Source organism: Monodelphis domestica, chromosome 4, assembly GCF_027887165.1.
Source record: "Monodelphis domestica isolate mMonDom1 chromosome 4, mMonDom1.pri, whole genome shotgun sequence".
Taxonomy (NCBI): Eukaryota; Metazoa; Chordata; class Mammalia; order Didelphimorphia; family Didelphidae; genus Monodelphis; species Monodelphis domestica.
The window spans coordinates 57,410,349-57,435,005 of NC_077230.1; the positions used below are offsets into that span (position 1 = coordinate 57,410,349).

General features: G+C 36.4%; 1 protein-coding gene across 5 annotated transcripts in view; it reads left to right on the top strand.

Moving 5' to 3' along the window:
- Positions 1–24,657, top strand: part of TMEM45A (transmembrane protein 45A) — an 83,026-nt gene that overhangs the window by 37,237 nt on the left and 21,132 nt on the right. For all 5 annotated transcript variants that reach the window (XM_056793394.1, XM_056793392.1, XM_007493571.3 and 2 more), the window contains 2 exons: positions 6,784–6,996; positions 8,337–8,521. In XM_056793394.1, the coding sequence (XP_056649372.1) occupies positions 6,784–6,996; positions 8,337–8,521 (398 nt within the window). The remainder of the gene's footprint in view (positions 1–6,783; positions 6,997–8,336; positions 8,522–24,657) is intronic.

Here is a 24,657-nt window from a genome sequence, read left to right on the forward strand (position 1 = left end):
AGTTCAGATCATCCCTTCGTGATCTATGAGACCAAATATTTCCCCTCATCCTGCCCTGGTTCCTTCTAGTCCCATAACTGATATATTTACAAACTAAACAAGTCATTTATTTTTGGGGGAGTTTCCATCAATTTTATTTTTTGAAAAATTTATTTAATTAGTCAATTTAGAATATTTTTTCTTGGTTACAAGAATCGTGTTCTTTCCCTCCCCTCCCCTCACCCTCCTGCAGCTGACACACAATTCCACTGGGTATTACATGTGTCCTTGATCAAAACCTATTTCCATGTTATTGATACTTGCACTAGGGTGATCATTTAGAGTCTACATCCCCAATCATATCTCCATTGACCCATGTAATCAAGCAGTTGTTTTTCTTCTGTGTTTCTACTCCCACAATTTTTCCTCTGAATGTGGATAGTGTTCTTTCTCATAAGTCCCTCAGAGTTGTCCTGGGTCATTGCATTGCTGCTAGTAGAAAAGTTCTTTACAATAGATTCTACCACAGTGCATCCATCTCTGTGTATAATGTTCTCCTGGTTCTGCTCCTTTTGTTCTGCACTCAATTCTGGAGGTCTTCCAGTTCACATGGAATAACTCCAGTTTATTATTCCTTTGAGCACAATAGTATTCCATCACCAACATATACCACAATTTGTTCAGCCATTCCCCAATTGAAGGGCATCCCCTCATTTTCCAATTTTTTGCCACCACAGAGTGCTGCTATGAATATTCTTGTACAAGTCTTTTCCCTTTTGATCTCTTTGGGGTACAAACCCATTAGTGCTATGGCTGGATCAAAGGGCAGACATAAACAAGTCATTTAGAAGTTAATGAATAGGCACTAATTTGCATCAGAGGATGGAATGTCCTTATGGTAGAGCTCCCTACAACTGATAAAATTGTAATTGGGTGTAGACGCAGGAAGGAAACTTTTGATGTGGAATAGCTTCATCCATTTCCTGTTAATTGATTCTTATTTAATTTTTAGGAGTTTAGTGGATGACATTTCTAACATGCAAATTCTCAGTGAGTTCTTGGGAGCTCACATCACTTTTCCTTGACTGAAGTACTATTTGATATGATTGTCATGGCAATACTGTGCAGGAAGCATTTTTACTATACTTAGCTCAAAGATGAAAAAGCTAACACTAAGAGAAATGACTTTCTCATGGCCTTAATGTTGTCTATTCTTGGTTACATGAACAAGTAAACCAAATCAAATCAAAACATAAAACAATCTCCCCACAAAAAAACAGGTAATTGAAATGATCAATAAAATAAAAAGCTTAATTTTTGGAAAACAAACCAATAACATAGATTAAACCATTATCTAATTTGATTTTGTTATAAGAGCAAAACCAAATCACCAATATCATAAATGAAAAGGGCAAATTCACAAAGGAAAAAGAAAGTAAAGAAAATCATTAGAGCTACTCTGTTCAATTATTTACCAGCAAAATTGATTAGTGAAATGGATGAATGTCTACAAATATAAAATATCCAGAAAAACAAAACAAGAAATAAAGAATTTAAATAACTGGATCTCAGGAAAAACACCAAAAAATCCCTAAAGAAACTCTCAAAGAAAAAAAACTTCAGGACTGGATGGATTTATAGGTAATTTTATCAGATGTTCACCAGCTACAATTCTAATATTACATCCATTATTTGCAAAAGTAGAGAAAAACTTATTATCAAACGTATTCTTTTTTTTTTTAGTATATATACTGCTAAAGTGAACACAAATCAAACTTATTCTTTAAGACATATGTGGTCTTGGTACTTAAATCAAGAACAGAGAAATCAGAGAAAGAAAACTTTAGATCGATATCTCTAATAAATATCAAGGTAAAAATATCCAATAAAATATTAGCAAAGAGGGTGTTAAAAAAATTATATATACACTATGACATAGTTGGATTTATGCCAGGGATGCAAGTTGGTTTAATTTATGAAAAATATGAACATAAAATTGAAAGGTAGGTTGCCATAATGGATAGAGAGCTGGCCTTGAAGGCAGAAAAAGAAAGTTTGAGTCACATCTCTGACATATATTTGCTTTGTGACTGTGGGTAAGTCATATGCTCTCTTACTGCTCTAAATAATTCTTTAAGATTAGAAGTTGCTGGAAAGGAGGTTGACCTGTATTAGTAGAGGCAATTTTTCTTACCCACAAATTCCCTACAATAATTAAATTGCAAGTCTAGGTCCCTATAAACATAAAAAACCATATTAATAACAATAAAAAGGACATGATTATATCATTGAATTCAGAAGAGACTTCTGATATAATAAAATACCCATCTATGTTTAAAAAATTAAGAACTATTGAAATAAAATGACCATTTTTAAAAACAAAATAAGTTGTATTCACCTAAACCAAAGAATTAGCATTATGTGTAATGGAGAAAAATTAATATACATTTTTCAAAAATTAAATTACATGTTTTTCAATGAATAAAAATCTATTTTTTTTATTCTTCCCACCTTGAATCTCTTATTGGAAAAAAAGGAAAAAAAATCCCTACAACAGATAGTCAAGCTAAAAATAATTTCCCGTAGTGACTATGTCCAAAAAGATATATTTCTCATTCTGTACCCTAATTCCTTCATCCATTTGTCAAGAAGCCCTTATAATGCTACTTGTTCAGCCACTGGGTTCAGAATTCTTAAGTCTTTCAAAGTTATTTAACTTTATAATACTGTTATAAATATAAAAACTATTCTGGTTCTGCTCACTTCACCCTATCAGTTCATACAAGGCTTTCCAAGTTTCTACAAGAGGACTTTCCCATAAGACCAAGGAAAAACCAGATAGCCATTGTTAACACTATCATTTGACATCGTTCTAGGAATAGTAGCTATCTAAATAAGACAAGAAAATGAAATCAAGGAAATGAGAATAGATCAAAAGGAAACAAAATGATCAGTTTTTAGAGATGACTTGCTTCTTTACTTAGAGCACCCTAGAAATTCAACTAAAATTACTTGAAACAGTTAATACTTTTAGGATGTAAACTAAACTCAATTATCATTTCTCTATATTACCAAAATAATTCAGCAAGAAAGGAGGAAAAAAACTGTATAATGCATTAAATATCTTTGAGTCTAGCTACAATGACTCCCATGGGAATTATATGAATATGACTATGAAATCCTTTTTACAGAACTACAGATCTAAGTAATTAAGAGAGAGATGAATTTCTCATGATTGAAGACATGTCAATATAATAATGACGGAAATACCTGAATTAATTTACAGATTTATTGCCACATCAAACTATCAAAGGGCTACTTTGACTACTTTATAGTACTAGAAAGTATAATAAAAATCATTTGGAAGAACAAAAGATCAAGAATCTTAATGAGAATAATGAAAAAAAGTGAGGAAAGGGATGTACCAGAACTAGATTTCGAATTATGAGTTGAGTATTTAATGACTGACTTCTGCTTTGCAGTGATCAAAATTGTTTTGTACTGGTTAAAAAATAGAATGGTTTATCAGTGGAGTAGATTAAGTAGACAACATACTGAAGTAAACACCTATTGGCTTAGTGTTCCCTAAACCCAAAGATGCAAGCTACTGGGGTAAGTACACACTGTTTGTCCAAAACTGTCAGAGTTGTCCAGAAGCAATCTGGCAGAAAATATTTAAACCATTATTTTATACAAAACCAAGATAAGCTCCAAATAGATATATGACCTAGATGTAAAAGGTCACATCAAAAGGGAAAGAATTCATGAACAAACAAGGGATATAGAAGACCACAGGAAATAAAATGGACAATTTTGATTACAAAAAAAATTTAAACTTTTTTGCACAAGCAAATCTAATTCACTAAGTTTAGAAGGAAAACAGTTAACTGGGAAAATGTGCTTGCAAGAGGTTTCTCTGATAAAGAATTCTCACCTAAATGTCTAGGTATCTAGATGTCTGACTATCTATCTTTCTGTGATATATGTATATGTATGTGTGTGTTTATGGAATTGGTTCAACTGAATAAGAATGAGACGTCCACTTGATAAAAGATCAAAGGCACTATCAAAGGAAGAACTCTAAACTACCTATAGCCGTATTAAAATGCTCCAAATCAGCAATAATTAGAAAATTGCAAATGAAAGCAATTCTAAGGTCCTTCCTTCTGCTATTAGATTGGCAAATAAAAGGAAAATGACAAATGTCAGAGGAGTCATGGGAAAATGGGCACATTAATACCGTTAGTAAAGGTGTGAATTGGTTCAGCCATTCTGGAAAGCCGTTTGGAGCTATATCCTCCCCCCCCCCAATTACTAAACTATTCATACCCTTAGATCCAGAAATACCCCCACTTTGTCTATTCCCTACAAAAATTAAAGAAACGTAGACTCAAATGTAGAGGTACATTTATAACAACTCTTTTTATAGTGGCAGGGAACTGGAAACCCTGAGTGTTCATTAATTAGGGAGTGGATAATTAATTATGGTATGTGAATGTAATGGAATACTCTTGTGTTAAAAGAAATAATGAAGGCCATGGTTTCAGGGAAACCTGAGAAAACTTACATGAAGTAGGAGAGTGAAGTTAGCACAACCCGGAGAACAATTTATAAAATAAAACTGTAAAAATGAACAATAATAAAAGACTTAAGAATGCTAATCAATGTTGTAATCAATCATGATTCCAGAGGATTAATGACAAAGAATGATACTCACTTCTGGATAGAGAAGTGATATACTAAATATGCAGAATGAGACACACCTTTGTGAGTTTGGTCAATACAGAAATTTGTTTTGCTTTGTGAATATTTATTATAGATTTTTTGAAAATGGAAGATGGGAAGAGGAAAATAGATGCTTTCTAAATAAAAATTTTAGGTAGGGGGCAGCTGGGTAGCTCAGTGGATTGAGAACCAGACCTAGACATGGGAGGTCCTGGGTTCAAATCTGACCTCAGACACTTCCTAGCTATGTGACCCTGGGCAAGTCACTTAACCCCCATTGCCTAGTCATTACTGCTCTTCTGCCTTGGAGCCAATACACAGTATTGACTCCAAGATGGAAGGTAAGGGTTTAAAAAAAAAAGGTTAGGCAAAAAAATTGACATTTTCATATATGGCCAATGTATAGCCTACTTTTGCATGACTATACTTATTATAGAGACTTTTTGTCAGAAAGAAATGGAGTGCAATGGGGGGTCAGTGACAGTAATGCTAATAAGAAAAAGGAAGAAAACAAAGGCTGTGGATAAATCATTAAAAATAAACAAGAGAAAGCTGAAGAAAGTTCAGAAGAGGACATTAGCAGTGTTGGAACCATGTTAAATTTGAATTCTACACTAAAAAACAAAGTGTATATAGCAGAGATTTATAGTTTCCTTTTCTGTTTTTCTCTGTTAAGGGATATGTTCTTATTAGTTGCTACTGACTACATTCATAATAATAAAAAGTATTTTAAAAAAGAGAATTAAAGCATCTCTTTTGGTTTCTACATAATAATCAGACCCAACAGCATCTGAGAGGGAACAATTTATACATTTTTTTTTTAAACCCATACCTTCTGTCTTGGAGTCAATACTGTTGTTTGGCTCCAAGGCAGAAGAGTGGTAAGGGCTAGGCAATGGGGGTCAAGTGACTTGCCCAGGGTCACACAGCTGGGAAGTGGCTGAGGCCAGATTTGAACCTAGGACCTCCCGTCTCAAGGTCTGGTTCTCAATCCACTGAGCTACCCAGCTGCCTCCAATTTATACATTTTTTAATCAATGTTTTTTACTTGCATTCATGTAATTGGTTAGACCATCCCTGTTCTTTCATAGCTGTTCATACCTGGAGAAAACACATTCCCTGAACCATCCTACCACAATCTGGCTTTATCTTTCCCCTAGTAGAAGTTCCCTTAAAGCAAAGTGTGCAGAAGACAACATCAGACTCTATAGGGCCAGCCTGGTAGAGCCAAACTTATACAAAGATGGCAAATAATAATGCACTATAATGAATATTTGCCCTTTTAAGTCCCTTTCATTTCTAAATCTATGGTCCTATGATTTTACTCTAATAACTGACATTTATATGGGCAAATTTCTGAAGCAGCTGTGATTTCATCCATGCAGGAATTCCTTCTACCCTTGCAGAATCCAACCTATCTATAACTTAATGGAATAAAAAGGGGTGGGTTCCAATCCCAGCTCTTTCATTTACTCTTGTTACTTTTCCCATGGTCCCCTGCTGCCTTGATACTTAGAACCATAGCATTCTATAGTCCAGTGGTGCCAAAATCAAATAGAAGAAGGGCACTTAAAATAAGGACACAACCATTCTAAGAATCCCCATGGGCCATACGTTGTCTTAGAAAACCACATATTAATGTTATTTGTTTTATTTTACTTTCATTTATTTTGTTAAGCATTTTTTATTTTAATTGACATTTAATTGACATTTTACTCTGGATTGGACAGCACTCTGGGAATGTTGTGGCTTCAATAGGAGGGAAGCTGTGAGTTTGGCACCTTTGCTTTAGACCGTCATTGTAAAGATAAGGAAACTTAGGTCTAGAGACACTAAGCGCCTTGCCCCAAATTAGCAAAATACTTTTCACTTATGTTGGAGCAGTATTATTTGCTTGATGGAAGAGGAACCATGGATTTATCCATGGTAACAGGATGCCTAGAAGGGGAGACACCAGTGAAGAGCTCCTGTCTTGCCCATTCTAAGGGACAGATCAGAGAGGGATGAGGTGTGAGATTCATGAACTGGGATCGTCTTCTATTATTGATCTCTGATTTTTGTTTGTTTGCTCCCACGAAGGCATGACAGCAGAGCAGTTTGTTCCTGAAGGGCCCCACCTGAACTTGTACAACTATGAAGAGAAACATTGGGTTTACCTCATGAATTGGCAGCATGCGACCATGTACTTCTTCTTTGGACTCTCTGGACTGGTTGACATCTTGTGCTTTACCACCCATGCACTGCCGGTTTCCTTAAGCAAGATGATGCTCTCAAATGCCTTTTTTGTGGAGGGTAAGTCTGAGAACATTTACCCACCACCTAACCCCTATCCACCCTTCATTAACATGTGAACATATATTCATAATCCTTCACATCCTACCACGAATTATTTCCCTTCATCTACCATATATATGCACATACACACATACATATATTTATAAATGCATACATACATGTATGTAGACACATATGTCTTTGTGTTATTTTATTTTTATTGTTTGTTTATTTTTATTTTAAAAATGTCTTTTCATGGTTACATGTTTAATTTTCTCTCCTTCCTCTCTTCCCTCCCGCCTCCCAGAGCTGATAAGCAATTCCACTGGGTTGTCCAAATGTTATCACTTGATACCTATTTCCTTGTTATTCATTTTTGCAATAGAACAATCTTTTGAAGCCAAAACCCCGAATCATGGACCCATATAAACAAGTGATCCATCATATGTTTTTCTTCTGTGTTTCTACTCCCACAGTTCTTTCTCTGGATGTGGCTAGTATTCTTTCTCTCAAGTTCCTCAGAACGGTCTTGGATTGTTTCATTGCTACTAGTAGCAAAGTCCACATTCAATTATTCCACAATGTTTCACTTTCTGTGTACAATGTTTTCTTGGTTCTGCTCCATGTTTGTATTTATAAATATGCATATAAGATAAAAATGTATAAATACATATAAATATATAATTATATACACATATGTACATATAGCTATATAATCTACATCTATGTGCATACATACAATCATACATTAAAGCTGGAAGAGCTCTCAGAAGACATTTAGTTCAGCTTCTTAATTTTATGGTTGAAGAAATAATTTGCCCTATATGAAAACTTCAAAGAAATTCAGTTAGTTTCCCGGTGTAGTCCTATGAGAGAGAGCAGCATTATTCATTTTTACATTTAGAGCTGGAAAGAGACCATATTTTAGGCCAACTCACTCTTTTTACAAGGGGGTGTGCTGGGCTTGAAGTCAGGAAGACTCATCGTCATGACTTCAAATCAAGCTGTGTGATCCTGGGAAAGTCACTTTACCCTGTTTGCCTCAGTTTCCTCATCTGTAAAATGAGCTAGAGAAGGAAAAAGGGCAAACTTCTTCAGTATCTTTGCCAAGAAAACCCTAAATGGGGTCACAAGAATTGAACATGATGGAAACGACTCAACAACAAAACCTCTTTTCACATATGAGAAAACTTACTCAGAAAATGACAAGGCCAAGATTTGATTTTGGGTCTCCTGACTTCACATTTAATATTATTTTTATTTTTGTTTCTTCTTAATTTTTTCAAGCTCTAAGCTCTATAACCACGATTAACTTTGACTTCAGTTCAAGTCAAAAACATCTTTCTCTCATCCATCAGGTTTTGTCTTTTACTTCCATACCCATGGCCGGATGATGTTGGACATCTACATTCATCATCTGCTTTTTCTATCCATCACTGGTGCAGCAATCCTCGTATTCCTGGAATTCTTCTTTCGGAGCAACATAGTTTTAGAGCTCCTCCGGTCAAGTTTTGTCTTGCTTCAAGGTAGCTGGTTTTGGCAGGTAAGTCAGTGCTTCCATTGCACAGAGGCAGCATTTGTATTTGTAAAGGGATGTCCTCAGAATCCTCAGTGGGCACCTTACCAGAGATTGGCCAGGAAGCAGCCCCTTCCTGGAGGTTTATAGGGTTTTAGTTGGAAGCAGTTCTTGCTTTAAAGGATCTTACAGTCTGATAGAATAATGAAACAACATGAATAATAACATTATTATAACACGTAATATATCAATAATAATATAACAAGTAACAACAATAACAAAACAAAAAAGAGTGGGTAATTGATTATCTCTCTGTTATCTGAAGACCAGCCTAGCTAATTAGGTTTCTTTTTTAAGATTTTTATTTAGAATATTTTTCCATGCTTACACGATTCTTCCCACCCCTCTTTCCTCTTTCCCTCCCAGAGCTGACAAGCAGTTCCACTGGGTTATACATGTATCATTGTTCAAAACCTATTTCCATGTTAATCATATTTGCATCAAAACCCTAATCATATCCCTTTTATACTACATGACTGATCACACATTTTTCTAATGCATTTCTGGTTCCACAGTTCTTTCTCTGGATGTGGATAGTATTCTTTCTCCTACAGAAAAGGTTTCTTACCAGACTGATCACAGAGTAACACATTTTTCTGCTAGAGCAACTTAAAAAATATATTGATATGAGTTGTCTTTATATCACCTTCATTTCAAATTATGTTCCTCCTGGGGCAGTTAGGTAGCACAATAGATAGAATGCCAGACCTGGAGTCAAGAGGACCTGGGTTCAAATCTGTCCTCAGATACTTCTTAGTTGTGTGACCCTGGAGAAGTCATTTAACCCCAATTGCCTAGTTCTTACTACTCTCTTGGGTTAGAACCAATATTTAGTACTGATTCTAAGAAAAATCCTTAATCACCTACTCATCAGTAAGCCATATGGTCTTAGTTATTATTGCTGCCCTAATACAATCAACACTTAGCTTCATAGGAGCTACTGTATCGATAATTGCCCATGGCCTTACATCTTCTATATTATTTTGTCTAGCCAATGCTAATTATAAATGAATTCACAGCCGCACAATAATCCTTGTCTGAGGATTACAAATAATTTTACCGCTAATTTGCTCTTGATGACTCATAGCTAAGTTCTTCCACCCTCAGTTAACCTTCTAGGAGAACTAATAGTCATTATCATTCTCATGGTCCAACTTCTCCCTTCAACTTTTAGGAGTATATACAGTAATCACAGCCTTATACTCCATATATGTGTGTGTGTGTGTGTGTGTGTGTGTGTGTGTGTGTATGTATATATATATATATTAATCACTTCACAATGGGAAAATTTTATGCACCACCTAACCCCTATCCACCCTTCATTAACATGTGAACATATATTCATAATCCTTCACATCCTACCACTAATTATTTTATCTCTAAACCTAAAATATATTTTGGGCTTAACATACTGCAAATATAGTTTAACCAAAACATTAGATTGTGAGTCTAAACATAGAAGTTTAAACCTTCTTATCTGCTGAGAAAGAACCAAGAACTGTTCATTTCTGAACCTATACTTAACAATAAGGCTTTCTTACTTAAAAAAATTGATTTATTTAGTCAATTTAGAACATTATTTCTTGGCTACAAGAATCACATTATTACCCTCCCTCCCTTCTCCCCACCCTTCCTGTAGCCAAAATGCAATTCCATTGGGTATTACATCTGTCCTTGATCAGAACCTATTAGCATGTTGTTGATATTTGCACTAGGATGTTCATACAGAGTCTACATCCCCAACTATATCCCCCTCGATCCATGTAATCAAACAGTTGTTTTTCTTTGGTGTTTCTACTCCCACAGTGTTTCCTTTGAATGTGGATAGTGTTCTTTCTCATAGATCCCTCCGGATTGTTCAGGATCACTGCATTGCCACTAATGAAGAAGTCCATTACAGTTGATTGTACCACAGTTTATCAGTCTCTGTGTACAATGTTCTCCTGATTCTGCTCCTCTCACTCTGCATCAATTCCTGGAGGTTGTTCTAGTCCCCATGGAATTCCTCCACTTTATCATTCCTTTGAGCACAATAGTATTCCATCACCAACATAATACCACAATTTGTTCAGCCATTCCCCAATTGAAGGGCATCCCCTCATTTTCCAATTTTTTTTTTTTGCCACCACAAAGAGAGCAGCTATGAATATTCTTATACATGTCTTTTTCCTTATTATCTCTTTGGGGTACAAACCCAGCAGTGCTATGGCTGGGTCAAAGGGCAGACAGTCTTTTAGCGCCCTTTCATCATAGTTCCAAATTGCCCTCCAAAATGTTTGAATCAATTCACAATTCCACCAGCAATGCATTAGTGTCCCAATTTTGCCACATCCCCTCCAACATTGTACTTTCCTTTGCTGTCATAATAGGCAATCTGCTAGGTATGAGGTAGTACCACAGTGTTATTTTCAATTGCATTTCTCTAATTTTAAGAGATTTAGAACACTTTTTCACGTGCTTATTGATAGTTTTGATTTCTTTATCTGAAAATTGCCTATTCATGTTTTTTGCCCATTTATCAATTGGGGAATGGCTTGATTTTTTGTACAATTGATTTAATTCCTTATGAATCTGAGCAATTAGATCTTTGTCAGAGGTTTTTGTTATGAAGATCCCCTCCCCCCCCATTTGTTGCCTCCTTTCTAATTTTGATTGCATTGGTTTTGTTTGTACAAACCCTTTTTAATTTGATGTAATCAAAATTATTTATTTTATATTTTGTGCTTTTTTCTAGCTCTTGCTTGGTTTTAAAATCTTTCCTTTCCTAAAGATCTGACATGTATACTATTCTGTGTTCAACTAATTTGTTTATAGTTTACTTCTTTATATTCAAGTCATTCACCCATTGGTTTATCTTGGTGTAGGGTGTGAGATGTTGATCCAAACCTAATCATTCCCATATTGTCTTCCAATTTTCCCAGCAGTTTTTATCAAATAGTGGGTTTTGGTTTCAAAAACTGGGATCTTTGAGCTTATCATAGACTGTCTTGCTGAGGTCGCTTACCCCAGGTCTATTCCACTGATCCTCCTTTCTGTCTCTTAGCCAGTACCAAATTATTTTGATGACCACTGCTTTAGAGCATAGTTTGTTTCACTCCTGATCTTATTGGGAATGCATCTAGTTTGTCCCCATTGCAGATGATGTTGGCTGATGGTTTTAGATATATACTGTTTATTCTTTTTAGAAAAGGCCCTTCTATTCCTATACTTTCTAGTGTTTTCAATAGGAATGAGTGTTGTATTTTGTCAAAGACTTTTTCTTCATCTATTGAGATAATCATGTGATTTTTGTCAGTTTACTTGTTAATATGGTCAATTATGTGGATGGTTTCCCTAATATTGAACCATCCTTGCATTCCTGGTGTGAATCCTATCTGATCATTATGAATAACCCTCATGATCACTTGCTGGAGTCTTTTTGCTAGTATCCTATTTAAGATTTTTGCATCTATATTCATTAAGGAGATTGGTCTATAGTTTTCTTTCTCTGTTTTTGATGTGCCTGGCTTTGGAATCAGTACCATATTTGTGTCATAAAATGAATCTGGTAGAACTCCTTCTTTGCTTATTCTGTCAAATAGTTTGCATAATATTGGGATTAGTTGTTCTTTGAATGTTTGATAGAATTCATTTGTGAATCCATCTGGACCTGGGGATTATTTCTTAGGGAGTTCTTTGATGGCTTGTTCAATTTCTTTTTCTGATATGGGGTTGCTTAGGTTATCTATTTCTTCCTCTGTTAGTCTAGGCAATTTATATTTTTGTAAATTTTCATCCATATCACCTAGATTGCCATATAATTGGGCATAATACTTTTTAATGATTGCCTTAATTTCGTCTTCATTAGAGGTGAGGTCTCCCTTTTCATCTTGGATACTGTCAATTTGGTTTTCTTCTTTCCTTTTTTAAATTAGATTGACTAGTACTTTTTCTATTTTATTTGTTTTTTCAGAGTACCAGCTTCTAGTCTTATTTATTAAATCAATAGTTCTTTGACTTTCAATTTTATTAATTTCTCCTTTGATTTTTAGGATCTCTAATGTAGTCTTCATCTGAGGATTTTTAATTTGTTCACTTTCTAGTTTTTTTAATTTACATGCCCAATTCATTGATCTCTGCCCTTCTTAATTTGTTAACATATGAACTTAAGGCTATAAATTTCCCCAAGTACTACTTTGGTTGCATTCCATAGATTTTGAAAGGATGTCTCATCATTGTCATATTCTTCTATCAAGTTGTTAATTGTTTGTATGATTTGTTCTTTAACTAACTGATTTTGGAGAATCATATTGTTTAATTTCAAATTAATTTTTGATTTGCCTCTCCATGTACCATTACTAATTATTATTTTCATTGCATTGTGATCTGAAAAGGTTGCATTTATTATTTCTGCTCTTTTGCACCTGTTTGCAATGTTTTTATGCCCTAATAAATGTTCAATTTTTGTGAATGTATGACTGTAAAGGTAATTTTAGGGTTGTGACTTAATCTAAATTAATTTGGTCACCAGAGAAAATCCCAAATAAAATTCCCAAGTCAGTTTGGAAATTTATGGTGATTTTAATTAATATAGAGGTAAGGAATTAAGGAGAAGAGAGAGAGAGAGAGAGAGAGAGAGAGAGAGAGAGAGAGAGAGAGAGAGAGAGAGAGAGAGAGTGAGTGAGTATAAGATTTCTCCTGCTTGGCTTTTGCCAGGGGGAGTTCAAAGACCTCCACCATGAGATTAGAGGCTTTCCTAAGAGGATGGTGTTTGGAAGGTAAAGGAGAAAAGAATCAGCCTAAGCTCCGAGAGAGCTCAGTGAAGATGTCTCACCTGAACTAGGCTACTAAGCTTCTCCCAGTATAGTATCAAGGAAAACTCACCGCCAAACCCGGACAATAGGTGCCGCCACACCAAGATGCCAAAAGATGTTCAGCAAGCTGCCCCCAGAGCCACCTCTCCACCGAAAAGAGGCTGGAGAGAGGAAGTGACATGAAATATATAGATGGTTTTTACATCACTTTCCTGGGTCTCACATGTACCAATGGTAACTTAAGCTTGATTTAGGACAGTCCAGGGGTCTGTCAGTTGTTTCTGATTAGTCATTTGCTAGCACATATCTGTCCATAGTCCATCCTCCTAAATACTTAATCCTTAAAAATGAGTGTAGACATTCCTGTTTTTGTTAGACTAATTAGGGTAGAGTAATCTAAAGTTCACACCATGTGCTGCTGAAAAGGCGTATTCCTTTTTTGTCCCTATTTATTTTTCTCTACATATCTACTAACTCTAATTTTTCTAAGATTTCATTCACTTCTCTTACCTTTTTCTTATTTATTTTTGTATTTGATTTTTCTATATATTTATGTCTTGGCATTTCAACCCTTACAATTTGTCACTGTTCCCTCTAAGTGTAATTCTTCTAGCTGCCCAGGTGATAACAATTTTTAAGAGTTACCAATGACCTCTTTTCTTATAGGGATACGTATCATTTTAACTTATTGGGTCTCTTAAAAAAAGTTTTGTTTTGTTTTTCTTTTTTCCTTCTTTATTAATTACCTTTTGATGATTCTCTTGAGTTCTGTATTTGGGCATCAAATTTTCTGTTCAGGTCTGGTCTTTTCTTTACAAATGCTTGGAATTCTTCTCTTTTGTTAAATGATCATACTTTCCTCTGAAAGAATATAGTCAGTTTTGCTGGGTAATTGATTCTTGGTTGTAGACCTGGTTCCCTTGCTTTACAGAATATCATATTCCATGCCTTTCGGTCCTTCAGTGTAGATGCAGCCATATCCTGTGTTATCATTACTGTGGTTCCATGGTATCTGAATGATTTCTTAGCAGCTCATAATATTTTTTCCTTGGTCTGATAGTTCTTGAATTTGGCTATAACATTCCTGGGTGTTGTCAGTTGGGGATTAAGTACAGGAGGTGATCTGTGGATTCTTTCAATCTCCATGTTTCCCTCTCGTTCTAGAATATTGGGGCATTTTCTTGGATAATTTCCTGTAGTATGATGTCCAGGCTTTTTCTTTTGCCATGGTCTTCTGGTAGACCAATGATTCTTAGGTTGTCTCTCTTGGATTGATTTTTCATATCTTCTGTTTTGTGAATGAGGTTCTTCATATTTTCCTCAATTTTTTCATTGTTTTGATTTTGTTTTATAGTGTCCTGCTGTCTTTTGAAGTCATTTGTTTCTAGTTGTTGTATTCTGGTTCTTAAAGACTGGATTTCATCCCTGGCTTTTTGGTCATCTTTCTCCTTCTGGTCTGATTTTCTTTGGAGGTCATCTTTCATCTTCTTTGCCTCATCTTTCATCTCCTTTGCCTCATTTTTCATCTTCTTTGTCTCATCTTTTATCTCCTTTGCCTCATTTTCAAGATGGTTGATTTTGGCATTCAAGACACTATTTTCTTGTTTTAGTTTAAGTGCCTCTGTTTGCAGATGACTGATCTTAGTTTTTAAGTTCTTTTTCCAGTTGTCTTCAGCCTCTCTTAATTGTGTTCTGATTTGTATTTTGAGTTCTTCCAGAGCCTGTATCCAATTCACTATGTTTTCTGTTTTTTTGCTTGGTGTTCCCTCATCCTTCTCTTTTCTGTTTGCTTTTTGTTCATTGCCTGTATATATATATATATATATATATATATATATATATGAGCTGTCAACTGTAATTTATTTTTTCTTTTTCTGTTGTTTGCTCATATTTACCCCTTCTTTACTCCCTGTAGTTGCCTCAGCTCTTGCTCCTGTCATATTTTTGGTGTGGTTTTGGGCTTTTCTTTCAGCTTTCACCCTTGCAGTTTTGTCAGCAAATCTCTCAGTACAGTCTGTGGGGGAGGTTCGTTGGAGCTGGAGCTTTCCTGTCCTCTGGAGGCTTTGATGGGATTAAGTCCAGCTGGGTTGCTGAATGTGCCCTGAGGTCAAAACCTCAGGAAGGGGAGGGGGTGATATGGAGTGTCTCCTGCCTGCTCTGTGCTCTGCATTTCTTCTCTAACTGCTTCCCCACTGCCTGTGTTGGACTCTGTGATCCTGGCACAGCTTTTCCCGAAAGGTACTCCCTTCAGACCAGTGCCTTTGCCTGCCCAGAGGTTCCAGCTAACGCTAGAGGCTTAGCTCTCTAGGTGGGGGAGGAGTCCCTGGACCTTCCTTCTTCCTTCAACTTAAACTGGAGTGTTTTTGAATTCTGGCTTTTGGGGACATACCTTTTGAGTTGACTCCATCAGGAGGGTTCCTTCACTGTGTCTTGTTGTTAGGTTTGATTTTCAGACCCCTAGGAGCATTTAATTTGTAAGAGGTAAGGAAGGGTTTTCAGAGGTCTGAACTTTTACTGCCTCTACACCTCCATCTTGACTCCACCCTTGCTTCTGCCTAGACTTTCTTACTTTCAAAGGATAGTAGTTATCCATTGGTCTTGGGAATTAAAAACTTTGGTGCAACTCCAAATGAAAGTAGTCAGTTACTTCCTTAACCCAACCACTTTACTGTCCATGCCATTATTAATTTTACTGCTATTATATACCCTCTTACTTCCACAAAAATCAAAACATTTCCCACTATATTACCTTCCTAATTAGTCTCCCTTCTTTCCTTACCTTTAAATATCTAGACCAAGAATCAATTGTCACCAACTGACATTGGTTCTGTTTACACATTTAACATTTCAGTAAGTTTTAAATTAGATTTTTTCTCTATTATTTTTATTCCAATTGCCTTTTTTTTTGTCACATGGTCAATCCTAGAATTCTCCTTATGATATATACACTTAGACCCTAACATTTTTTGATTCTTCAAATACCCCATTACATTTCTCCTCACAATAATTATCTTAGTATCCGTTAACAACCTATTCCAGTTATTCATTGGATGTTGGGGTGTAGGTATTATATCATTTATATTAATTGGATGATGATATGGATGTACCGACACCAACACTGCAGCCCTCCAGGCAATCTTATTTGCATTGGTGATATCGGATTCATACTTAGAATAGCATGACATTTTAAATAACGTACTAAATCAAATAGTTGGTGGGTCTGGACTAGCAGGGAAGAATTCTTAGAGTACATTCAGTTTGCAGTGATTGCTGGTGAGGGCAGCAAGACGATGACAAGAATTAAGTCACTGAAAATTTTATGGCTAAGGTATAAGTTTTATTTTCATAAATAATGGGCTATTGGAAATTACAGGAGGAGGTAGATGGGGCATGGGTATGGGGTCTGGGAAACCTGAATTCAAATATAGCCTCAGACATTTACTGCCTGTGTGACCTTGAGCAGTCTTAATCTCTTAACTTCCGTTTCTTGATCTAATAAATGGGGGTCATAACATCACCTACCTTCTAGTTGTAAGGATCAAATGAGATAATAATTCTAAAGCACTTATCATAGAACTTGTTGCAGAGTAAGCCACTTAACTTATGTTTGCCTCAGTTTCCTCAAATGTAAAATTGGGATAGTTGGGGCACATAGGTGGCTCAGTAGATAAAGAGTCAGACCTGGTGATGGGGAGGACCTGGGTTCAAATCTGGTCTCAAATTTCTGGCTCTGTGATCCTGGGCACTTTACTTAACTCCAAGCCCTTCTGCCTTACAACTGATATTTAGTATTGATGCCAAGACAGAAAGTAAAGTTTTTTTTTTTAAAGTGAGGATAATGGGGATCATAGTATCATGTATCTCCCTGGGTTGTTATGCGGATCAGATGAGATATTATAAAACTTAGTAGAGAACCTAGTTCATAGTAAAAATCACTATATGAATATTAACTATAATACTATGGGAATAATAATAGCACTATCTCCCAGGTCGATATGAGGATCAAATAACATAATATTTATAGGGTTCTTAGCACATAATAAATGCTTAATAAATGTTTATCTCCTCACATAATTGAGTGTTGGTGAATTTCTTTAGCTTAATAGAGTTTTTGGCAGTATGTCTTTGACCACCAGGAAAACTAAGTGCAGGAAATTGAGAGATGGGTTATTATGTGTACAAATATTGTGTCAACTAAGTGATTTTGTTTAGAGAAGAGAATATTGGACAAATTTCAAGTTTCTGCTCATTAACAAAATCAGACAAATTTTTTCTGGTATTTATTATTAGTAAAAAGTAATTTGACTTTGGATGCAACAAGAAGTTTATTCAGGTCTGTTATGCATGTATTCATTTCCCTTATAATAGTTTCCATTCCTTTCAGTGATTATTTACTTTAAAAATACATGCTTTGATTGAGCTTTAGCCTCATCTTCCTGCCAAAATGGATATAAAAACACTGTCCCTTTGGAAACACAGAGGAGGAGAAACCATCCCTCTGACCAATTCTGAAGTGGGCCATAGCTCTGGCCCATCTCAGGCATGAGGTAGAAAAGGTTATTGATTATAAGTAACAGAGCAGGTGTGGTGGTACCCTGACAGAGGGAGTATTCTCCTCAAGAGTTCCCAGTGCCAGGGAAACCACAGTCTACCCCTTTACCTTCCATATGGGGATTATACAGATCATTTTGCTGTCTTCAGCAGTAAGAATATAGTCCTCATTCTAGGACTTATTCCCCAGGTGTTGGAGGAGAGGGGCTAGCAGCTTTGGTGTGAGGCTCTCTGAGCCTTGCTCCTCACCTTTGGTGTCCACCTCTCCTCTCCTCTCCTCTCCTCTCCTCTCCTCTCCTCTCCTCTCCTCTCCTCTCCTCTCCTCTCCTCTCCTCTCCTCTCCTCTCCTCTCCTCTCCTCTCCTCTCCTCTCCTCTCCTCTCCTCTCCTCTCCTCTCCTCTCCTCTCCTCTCCTCTCCTCTCCTCTCCTCTCCTCTCCTCTCCTCTCCTCTCCTCTCCTCTCCTCTCCTCTCTCTCTCCCTCTCCCTCTCCCTCTCCCTCTCTCTCCCTCTCCCTCTCCCTCTCCCTCTCCCTCTCCCTCTCCTTCTCCCTCTCCTTTCCTCTCCTCTCCTCTCCTCTCCTCTCCTCTCCTCTCCTCTCCTCTCCTCTCCTCTCCTCTCCTCTCCTCTCCTCTCCTCTCCTCTCCTCTCCTCTTTCCTCTCCTCTTTCCTCTCCTCTCCTCTTTCCTCTCCTGTCCTGTCCTGTCCTGTCCTGTCCTGTCCTGTCCTGTCCTCTCCTCTTCCCTTCCCCAGGAGGGAAGGAGGGAAGAAGGAAAGAAAGAAAATGGGAGGGGAGGCAGTAGTATGACATTACATAATGTTTGGAAGCAGAATATAATCCAGAAATAATTTATGCTTGTCTTTGGAATGTATTGTATGATTTATTTTTCCTCATCAGATTTTTGTTTTGGGCCATATTTTACTTTGGTTGACCAAAGCTCTGTGTACCTCCTAGGTCATTTGGTTCAAGCTCCTCTTTTCACAGATAAGGATGGCTGAGGGTGATAGAATTTGCCCAGGATTGCCCATGGTAACACAAGTACTAAGTATCACAGGGAATATTTGAACACAGGTCTGCTGACTCTCTAATGCTGAATTGGGTTTGTGTTTCCTGAGGTCATACAAGCAGAAGGCCCAGGAGTAGGTTACCTGCCAAAGAGAAGTTAAGACTGAGAGGAAATATCTCTGAGCAATAATCTACTAAATCAATACCACATAGACAGTGATATGGTACGTGAGATAGTGCTGGATAGTTGGAAGTTCAAATGCTGAAGTCACTCAAATAATCACTAGCTGTGTGACCCTGGACAAATCACTTAATCTCAGCCTCAGTTTCCTTGCCTGCAAATTAGGGGAAATTATAGTACCTACATTACAGAGTTGTTGTGAAGATTATTTGAGAGAATATTTATAAAATAACTCAATTACATAATAAATGCTTGCTAATTGATTGACTAATATGCTTCTTCCCTCCTTCCCTTTTCCCTTCCTTCTTTTCTTCTTTTCTTTCTTCTTCTTTTCTTTCTTTCTTTCTTTCTTTCTTTCTTTCTTTCTTTCTTTCTTTCTTTCTTTCTTTCTTTCTTTCTTTCTTTCTTTCTTTCTTTCTTTCTTTCTTTCTTTCTTTCTTTCTTTCTTTCTTTCTTTCTTTCTTTCTTTCTTTCTTTCTTTCTTTCTTTCTTTCTTTCTTTCTTTCTTTCTTTCTTTCTTTCTTTCTTTCTTTCTCTTTCTTTCTTTCTTTCTCTCTCTCTCTCTCTCTCTCTCTCTCTCTCTCTCTCTCTTTCTTTCTTTCTTTCTTTCTTTCTTCCTTCCTTCTTTCCTTCCTTCCTTCCTTCCTTCCTTCCTTCCTTCCTTCCTTCCTTCCTTCCTTCCTTCCTTCCTTCCTTCCTTCCTTCCTTCCGTAAGGGCTAGATATTTGGGGTTAAGTCACTTGCCCAGTGTGTCACACTGCTAGGAAGTGGCTGAGGTCAAATTTGAACCCAGGTCCTCCTGACTCCAAACCTGACTGTCTATTCACTGAGTCAACTATCTGCCTCCGCATATTGTGTTTCAATCAAATAAATTTGAGGTGATCTTTTGGAACAAGACCTGTTCATGAGTCAAGGCAGCAGATTTTATAGAAACAAGAATTTTATAATTCTTAAAATATTATATAAATGTTAGCTATTTTTTTAAAACCCTTATCTTCTGTCTTGGAGTCAACACTGTGGTTTGGCTCCAAGGCAGAAGAGTGGTAAGGGCTAGGCAATGGGGGTTAAGTGACTTGCCCAGGGTCACATAGTTAGGGAGTATCTGAGGCCAGATTTGAACCTAGGACCTCCCATCTCTAGGCCTGGATCTCAATTCACTTAGATACTCAGCTGCCCCCAATGTTAGCTATTATTAATCCACTTGTGAATAATTGAGAGAACTTTGGGAGAATGAATTTTTATGATTTTTTTTTTTGATAGGCACGAATGGCATGAACACTTCCTAATCCTTGTTCCTTTGTTCTTGATTGTGATGACTTTACTCTCTACAGTTGCATTTTTAAAAAACTTCTTTGAAGTCTAAAATAAAGAGAAAGGAGAAAAGAGTTCTTTTAGAGTTTCTATTATAGCTTTGTACTAGTATTACCATCAGAAGGAAGCAGTTACAGGGCTATTGGCTCCATTACCTGATTAAGAAAGAACCAGTGAATTATACTCTCATTTGGCATAATTGTGTAATTCAAGAATTTAATTCAAGGAACATTGAGGTGCCATCCAAGTGCCAAACTGCAATTAAAAGATGGAAATGGAAAAGTTCCTACCTTCAAGGAACTTACATGAAGGCTGCATTTATTGATGAATCCATATTTCTTTTTTTTTTAAACCCTTACCTTCCATCTTGGAGTCAATACTGTGTATTGGCTCCAAGGCAGAAGAGTGGTAAAGGCTAGGCAATGGGAGTCAAGTGACTTGCCCAGGGTCACACAGCTGGGAAGTGTCTGAGGCTAGATTTGAACCTAGGACCTCCCATCTCTAGGACTGGCTCTCAATCCACTGAGCTACCCAGCTGCCCCCGAATCCATATTTCTTGAAACTGCTTTTGGACTCATAAAGAATTTTAAGGTTAATGTTCTCACAAGCACTAATGCTTTTAAAATTTTTTCTCCTCTACAAATTTCTAGACTGGTTTCCTTTTTTACCTGATGGCTAGACCAAATAATAACTGAAATACTTGAGGCCTTAAAAAACACCAACACTGTACACACAAGACCAAAGGAAACATGCACATTGTCAGGAAATGAAAGCCTCAGCTGCAGCTTTTCCCAAAATCCCATCTGCGAGAAAAATGTGCAGTGCCTGAGAATTTGTTGTTGCTTAATTGGTACATTTCCTTTTGGGATATCTGAATATTCTATACCAGTCTCTACTACTCAGAGTTACTTTTAAGACTCCTCAGTGCAGAGGTTCATGGTGGTACCTGCAATTTTCATAGATTGACAAGGGTACACTCACAGGCCTCTTGGCAGAAGTATTATTTTTAAAAAATATTTTAAATTTTTATCTAAAAAATATTTCTCCATGTTTACATGACTCATTTTCTTTCTTTACCTTCTTCCCTCCCTGCACCCGGAGCCAACAGCCACTCCCACTGGGTTATACAAATGCTATCACATATCCATTTCCTTATTACTCATTTTTGCACTAGAGCAATTTTTAAAAACAAAAATCCCCAATCATATATCCACATAAACAAATGAGAAGCCATTTGTTTTCCTTCTGCATTTCTACTCTCACAGTTCTTTCTCTTGATGTGGATAGCATCCTTTCTCTTAAGTCCCTTTCTCATAAGTTTTGTAGTAACAAAGTCTTGGATTGTTCTACAATGTTTCACTTTCTGAATACAGTGTTCTCTTGGTTCTTCTCATTTCACTCTGAATTAGTTCTTGGAGGTTCTTCCAGTTCATATAGAAATCCTCCAGTTTGGCATTCCTTATAGCACAATAATATTCCATCACCATCAGATACCACAATTTGTCCCACCATTCTCCAATTGATGGACATCTCCTCATTTTCCAATTTTTTGCTACACAACACTTTCCTTTATTGTCATATTGGCCAATTTGATTGGTGTGAGGTGGTATCGCAGAGTTGTTTTAATTTGCATTTCTCTAATCAAGAGTGATTTAGAACATTTTTTCATATTGATAGCTTTGATTAGGACCTTACTTTACACAACCAATAACTGCTTATTCATATCCTTTGACCATTTGTCAATTGAGGAATGACTTGTATTCTTATATATTTGAGAAATGAGACTTTACCAGAGAAATTTATTATAATCCCTCCCCCCAGTTTGTTGTATCTCTTCTAATCTTGGTTACATTGCTTTGTTTGTACAAAACTATTTTAATTTAATATAGTCAAAATTATTCATTTTACATCTTGTCATGTTCTTTATCTTTTGTTTGGTCATAAATTCTTCCCTTCTCCATAGATTTGACAAGTAAACCTGTTCTATGTTCCCCTCATTTACTTAGAGTATCTCCTTTATGTCTATTCATTTTAACCTTAATCTGCATATCCATTTTAAACTTATATTGGTATAGGGTGTCTACCCTTCTATAAGGAAGAACACTTGGAGGCTGTTGGATAGCAAGGGGACTTTCCTCAGAACCTGTTTTCTAGCTCCTCATGTACAGTCCTGGGAATGAATTGGGATTGCACTCATTAAGAGCCTTGCATCTTCTTTTTAAAGATGGGTGTAGGGGGCAGCTGGGTAGCTCAGTGGATTGAGAACCAGGCCTAGAGATGGGAGGTCCTAGGTTCAAATCCGGCCTCAGCCACTTCCTAGCTCTGTGACCCTAGGCAAGTCACTTGACTCCCATTGCCTAGCCCTTACCACTCTTCTGCCTTGGAGCCAATATACAGTATTGACTCCAAGATGGAAGGTAAGGGTTTAAAAAAAAAAAGATGGGTGTATTGAGTCATGCAATTGAAGCCTTGCAGCAATATTGCTGGGTGCTGAGGGTGGATGTCTTGCCACATCAGAGTTTAGTCTGGAGTTCTGGAGAAGACTCCTGCATCTCTGCTTTTCTAATCAGACACTCAAGATTTGTTGAACAATAGCTCCATCAGTCGGTGCCATGATTCCTGATGTCATCTCTGCTACTAATTGGAATTGGAAAGGATGATTCTTAGATCTCTCTGTTATTCTCTAGAGGTGTCTTCCTTCTGGGCATTGTTGAAAGACACAGTTAGAATCAATGGCCATAAAGCCCTTTGTAAACATGGAAAATTTAGCATATGCAATATTTTATTCCTTTAAAAATATACTTTATTGCTATTTGACAAATGAATAACTCAGATAAATTGCTGATTATTTGATCTTCATGATGTCAAATAACTAGAAGGTGGTGGGTTTTTTCCCCACTGAAGCGACTGGTGACACTGACACATAAACCAAAAAAGCAGGAGAAAAGAGTATTGATGTGATGTTAGAAGATCTGGCTTCATATTCCAACAAGGTGTTGCCTGTATGGCCCTTGGCAAGTCAGTTCTTTCTGATTCTTTCCTTCTTCTTATGTAAAATGAAGAAGAATTATTCTTATTACCTATGTTACAGGGTTCTAAGGAATATGCTTTTTTTTTAACTGCAAAAGCACTGTCCATAGTAGCTTTATTTATTTTATTTTTTTGCACAAGCATTAATTTCCAATATCCTTTGTGTAAGTTGAAAATTGTGCATAATAGCACACCCTGTAATTTAATAAGTATTCTTATATGAACACCATTAGGCACTTTATGACTTTTCTTAGACTCATCCGAGCTACCAGAATCACTACTCTTGTACTTTGGGGCCATTATTAATAACTAAATAGCATTACTGAAACGAAGAGAAACACTACTCAGATGTGGACACAACTTTGGAACACTGATAGTGGGAGCTAATAGTTGTCACAAAACAATATAAATATGACTCAGACTAACACCTCCCAGAGCAATAATGAAAGTGGGTGAACTGGTGCTTGGGAAATTGAAACGAATTTAGCATATAATTAAAGATTGCTATCTTACATATTTTCTGCCTTTATTTTTTTCTGATTGCCAATCGTTTATGTCTGAATTTGCTTGAGTTGAGTTTGCATAAAATGATTTCCTACTATAAGTGTGAGTAGTTGTTGCTTTAGTTTCAGAAGACCTCCCTCGCTCCTATAAGAGCTAATTTTTGGGTAGGAAGAAGACCCAAGACTAGGTCTGTATAAATTTAGTGAATTGGTCCATGATGCAGCACACAAGGTCCAAGTTGCTCACCAGAGTATTTGCCCTATCAGAATGGCCATGGTTTCCTCATACAAACAATATTTGAGACCATGGATTTTTTTTTCTTTTCATACAATTATAAGCTCTTTTCATGGCCATATCTTCACGTAAGCCATTCATTGAGAAAACTAGGTAATAAAAGTGAAAGAATACTTTATTCTAACTTACACTTAGCTAGAATTATTTAAAAATTTCATAAATTAAATTTAGTTTCCTCCATAATTACATGTAAAAATAGTTTCTAACATCTTAAAAAGAATTTTTTAAAAAAAGTCTAAAATTCTCCCTTTTCCTTTCTAATCCTTCTGCACTGAGATGGTCAGTAATCTGATATAGATTTAACATTTAGCTAGAATTTTTTTTATTAATAGAATTTATTTACAAGTGTCTCAGCCCTTCTTTCTTCTCCCTGCATCATAATGCATCATAGAAAGCATCATCTAGAAGACAGATATGTTAGTACAAATTATGTCT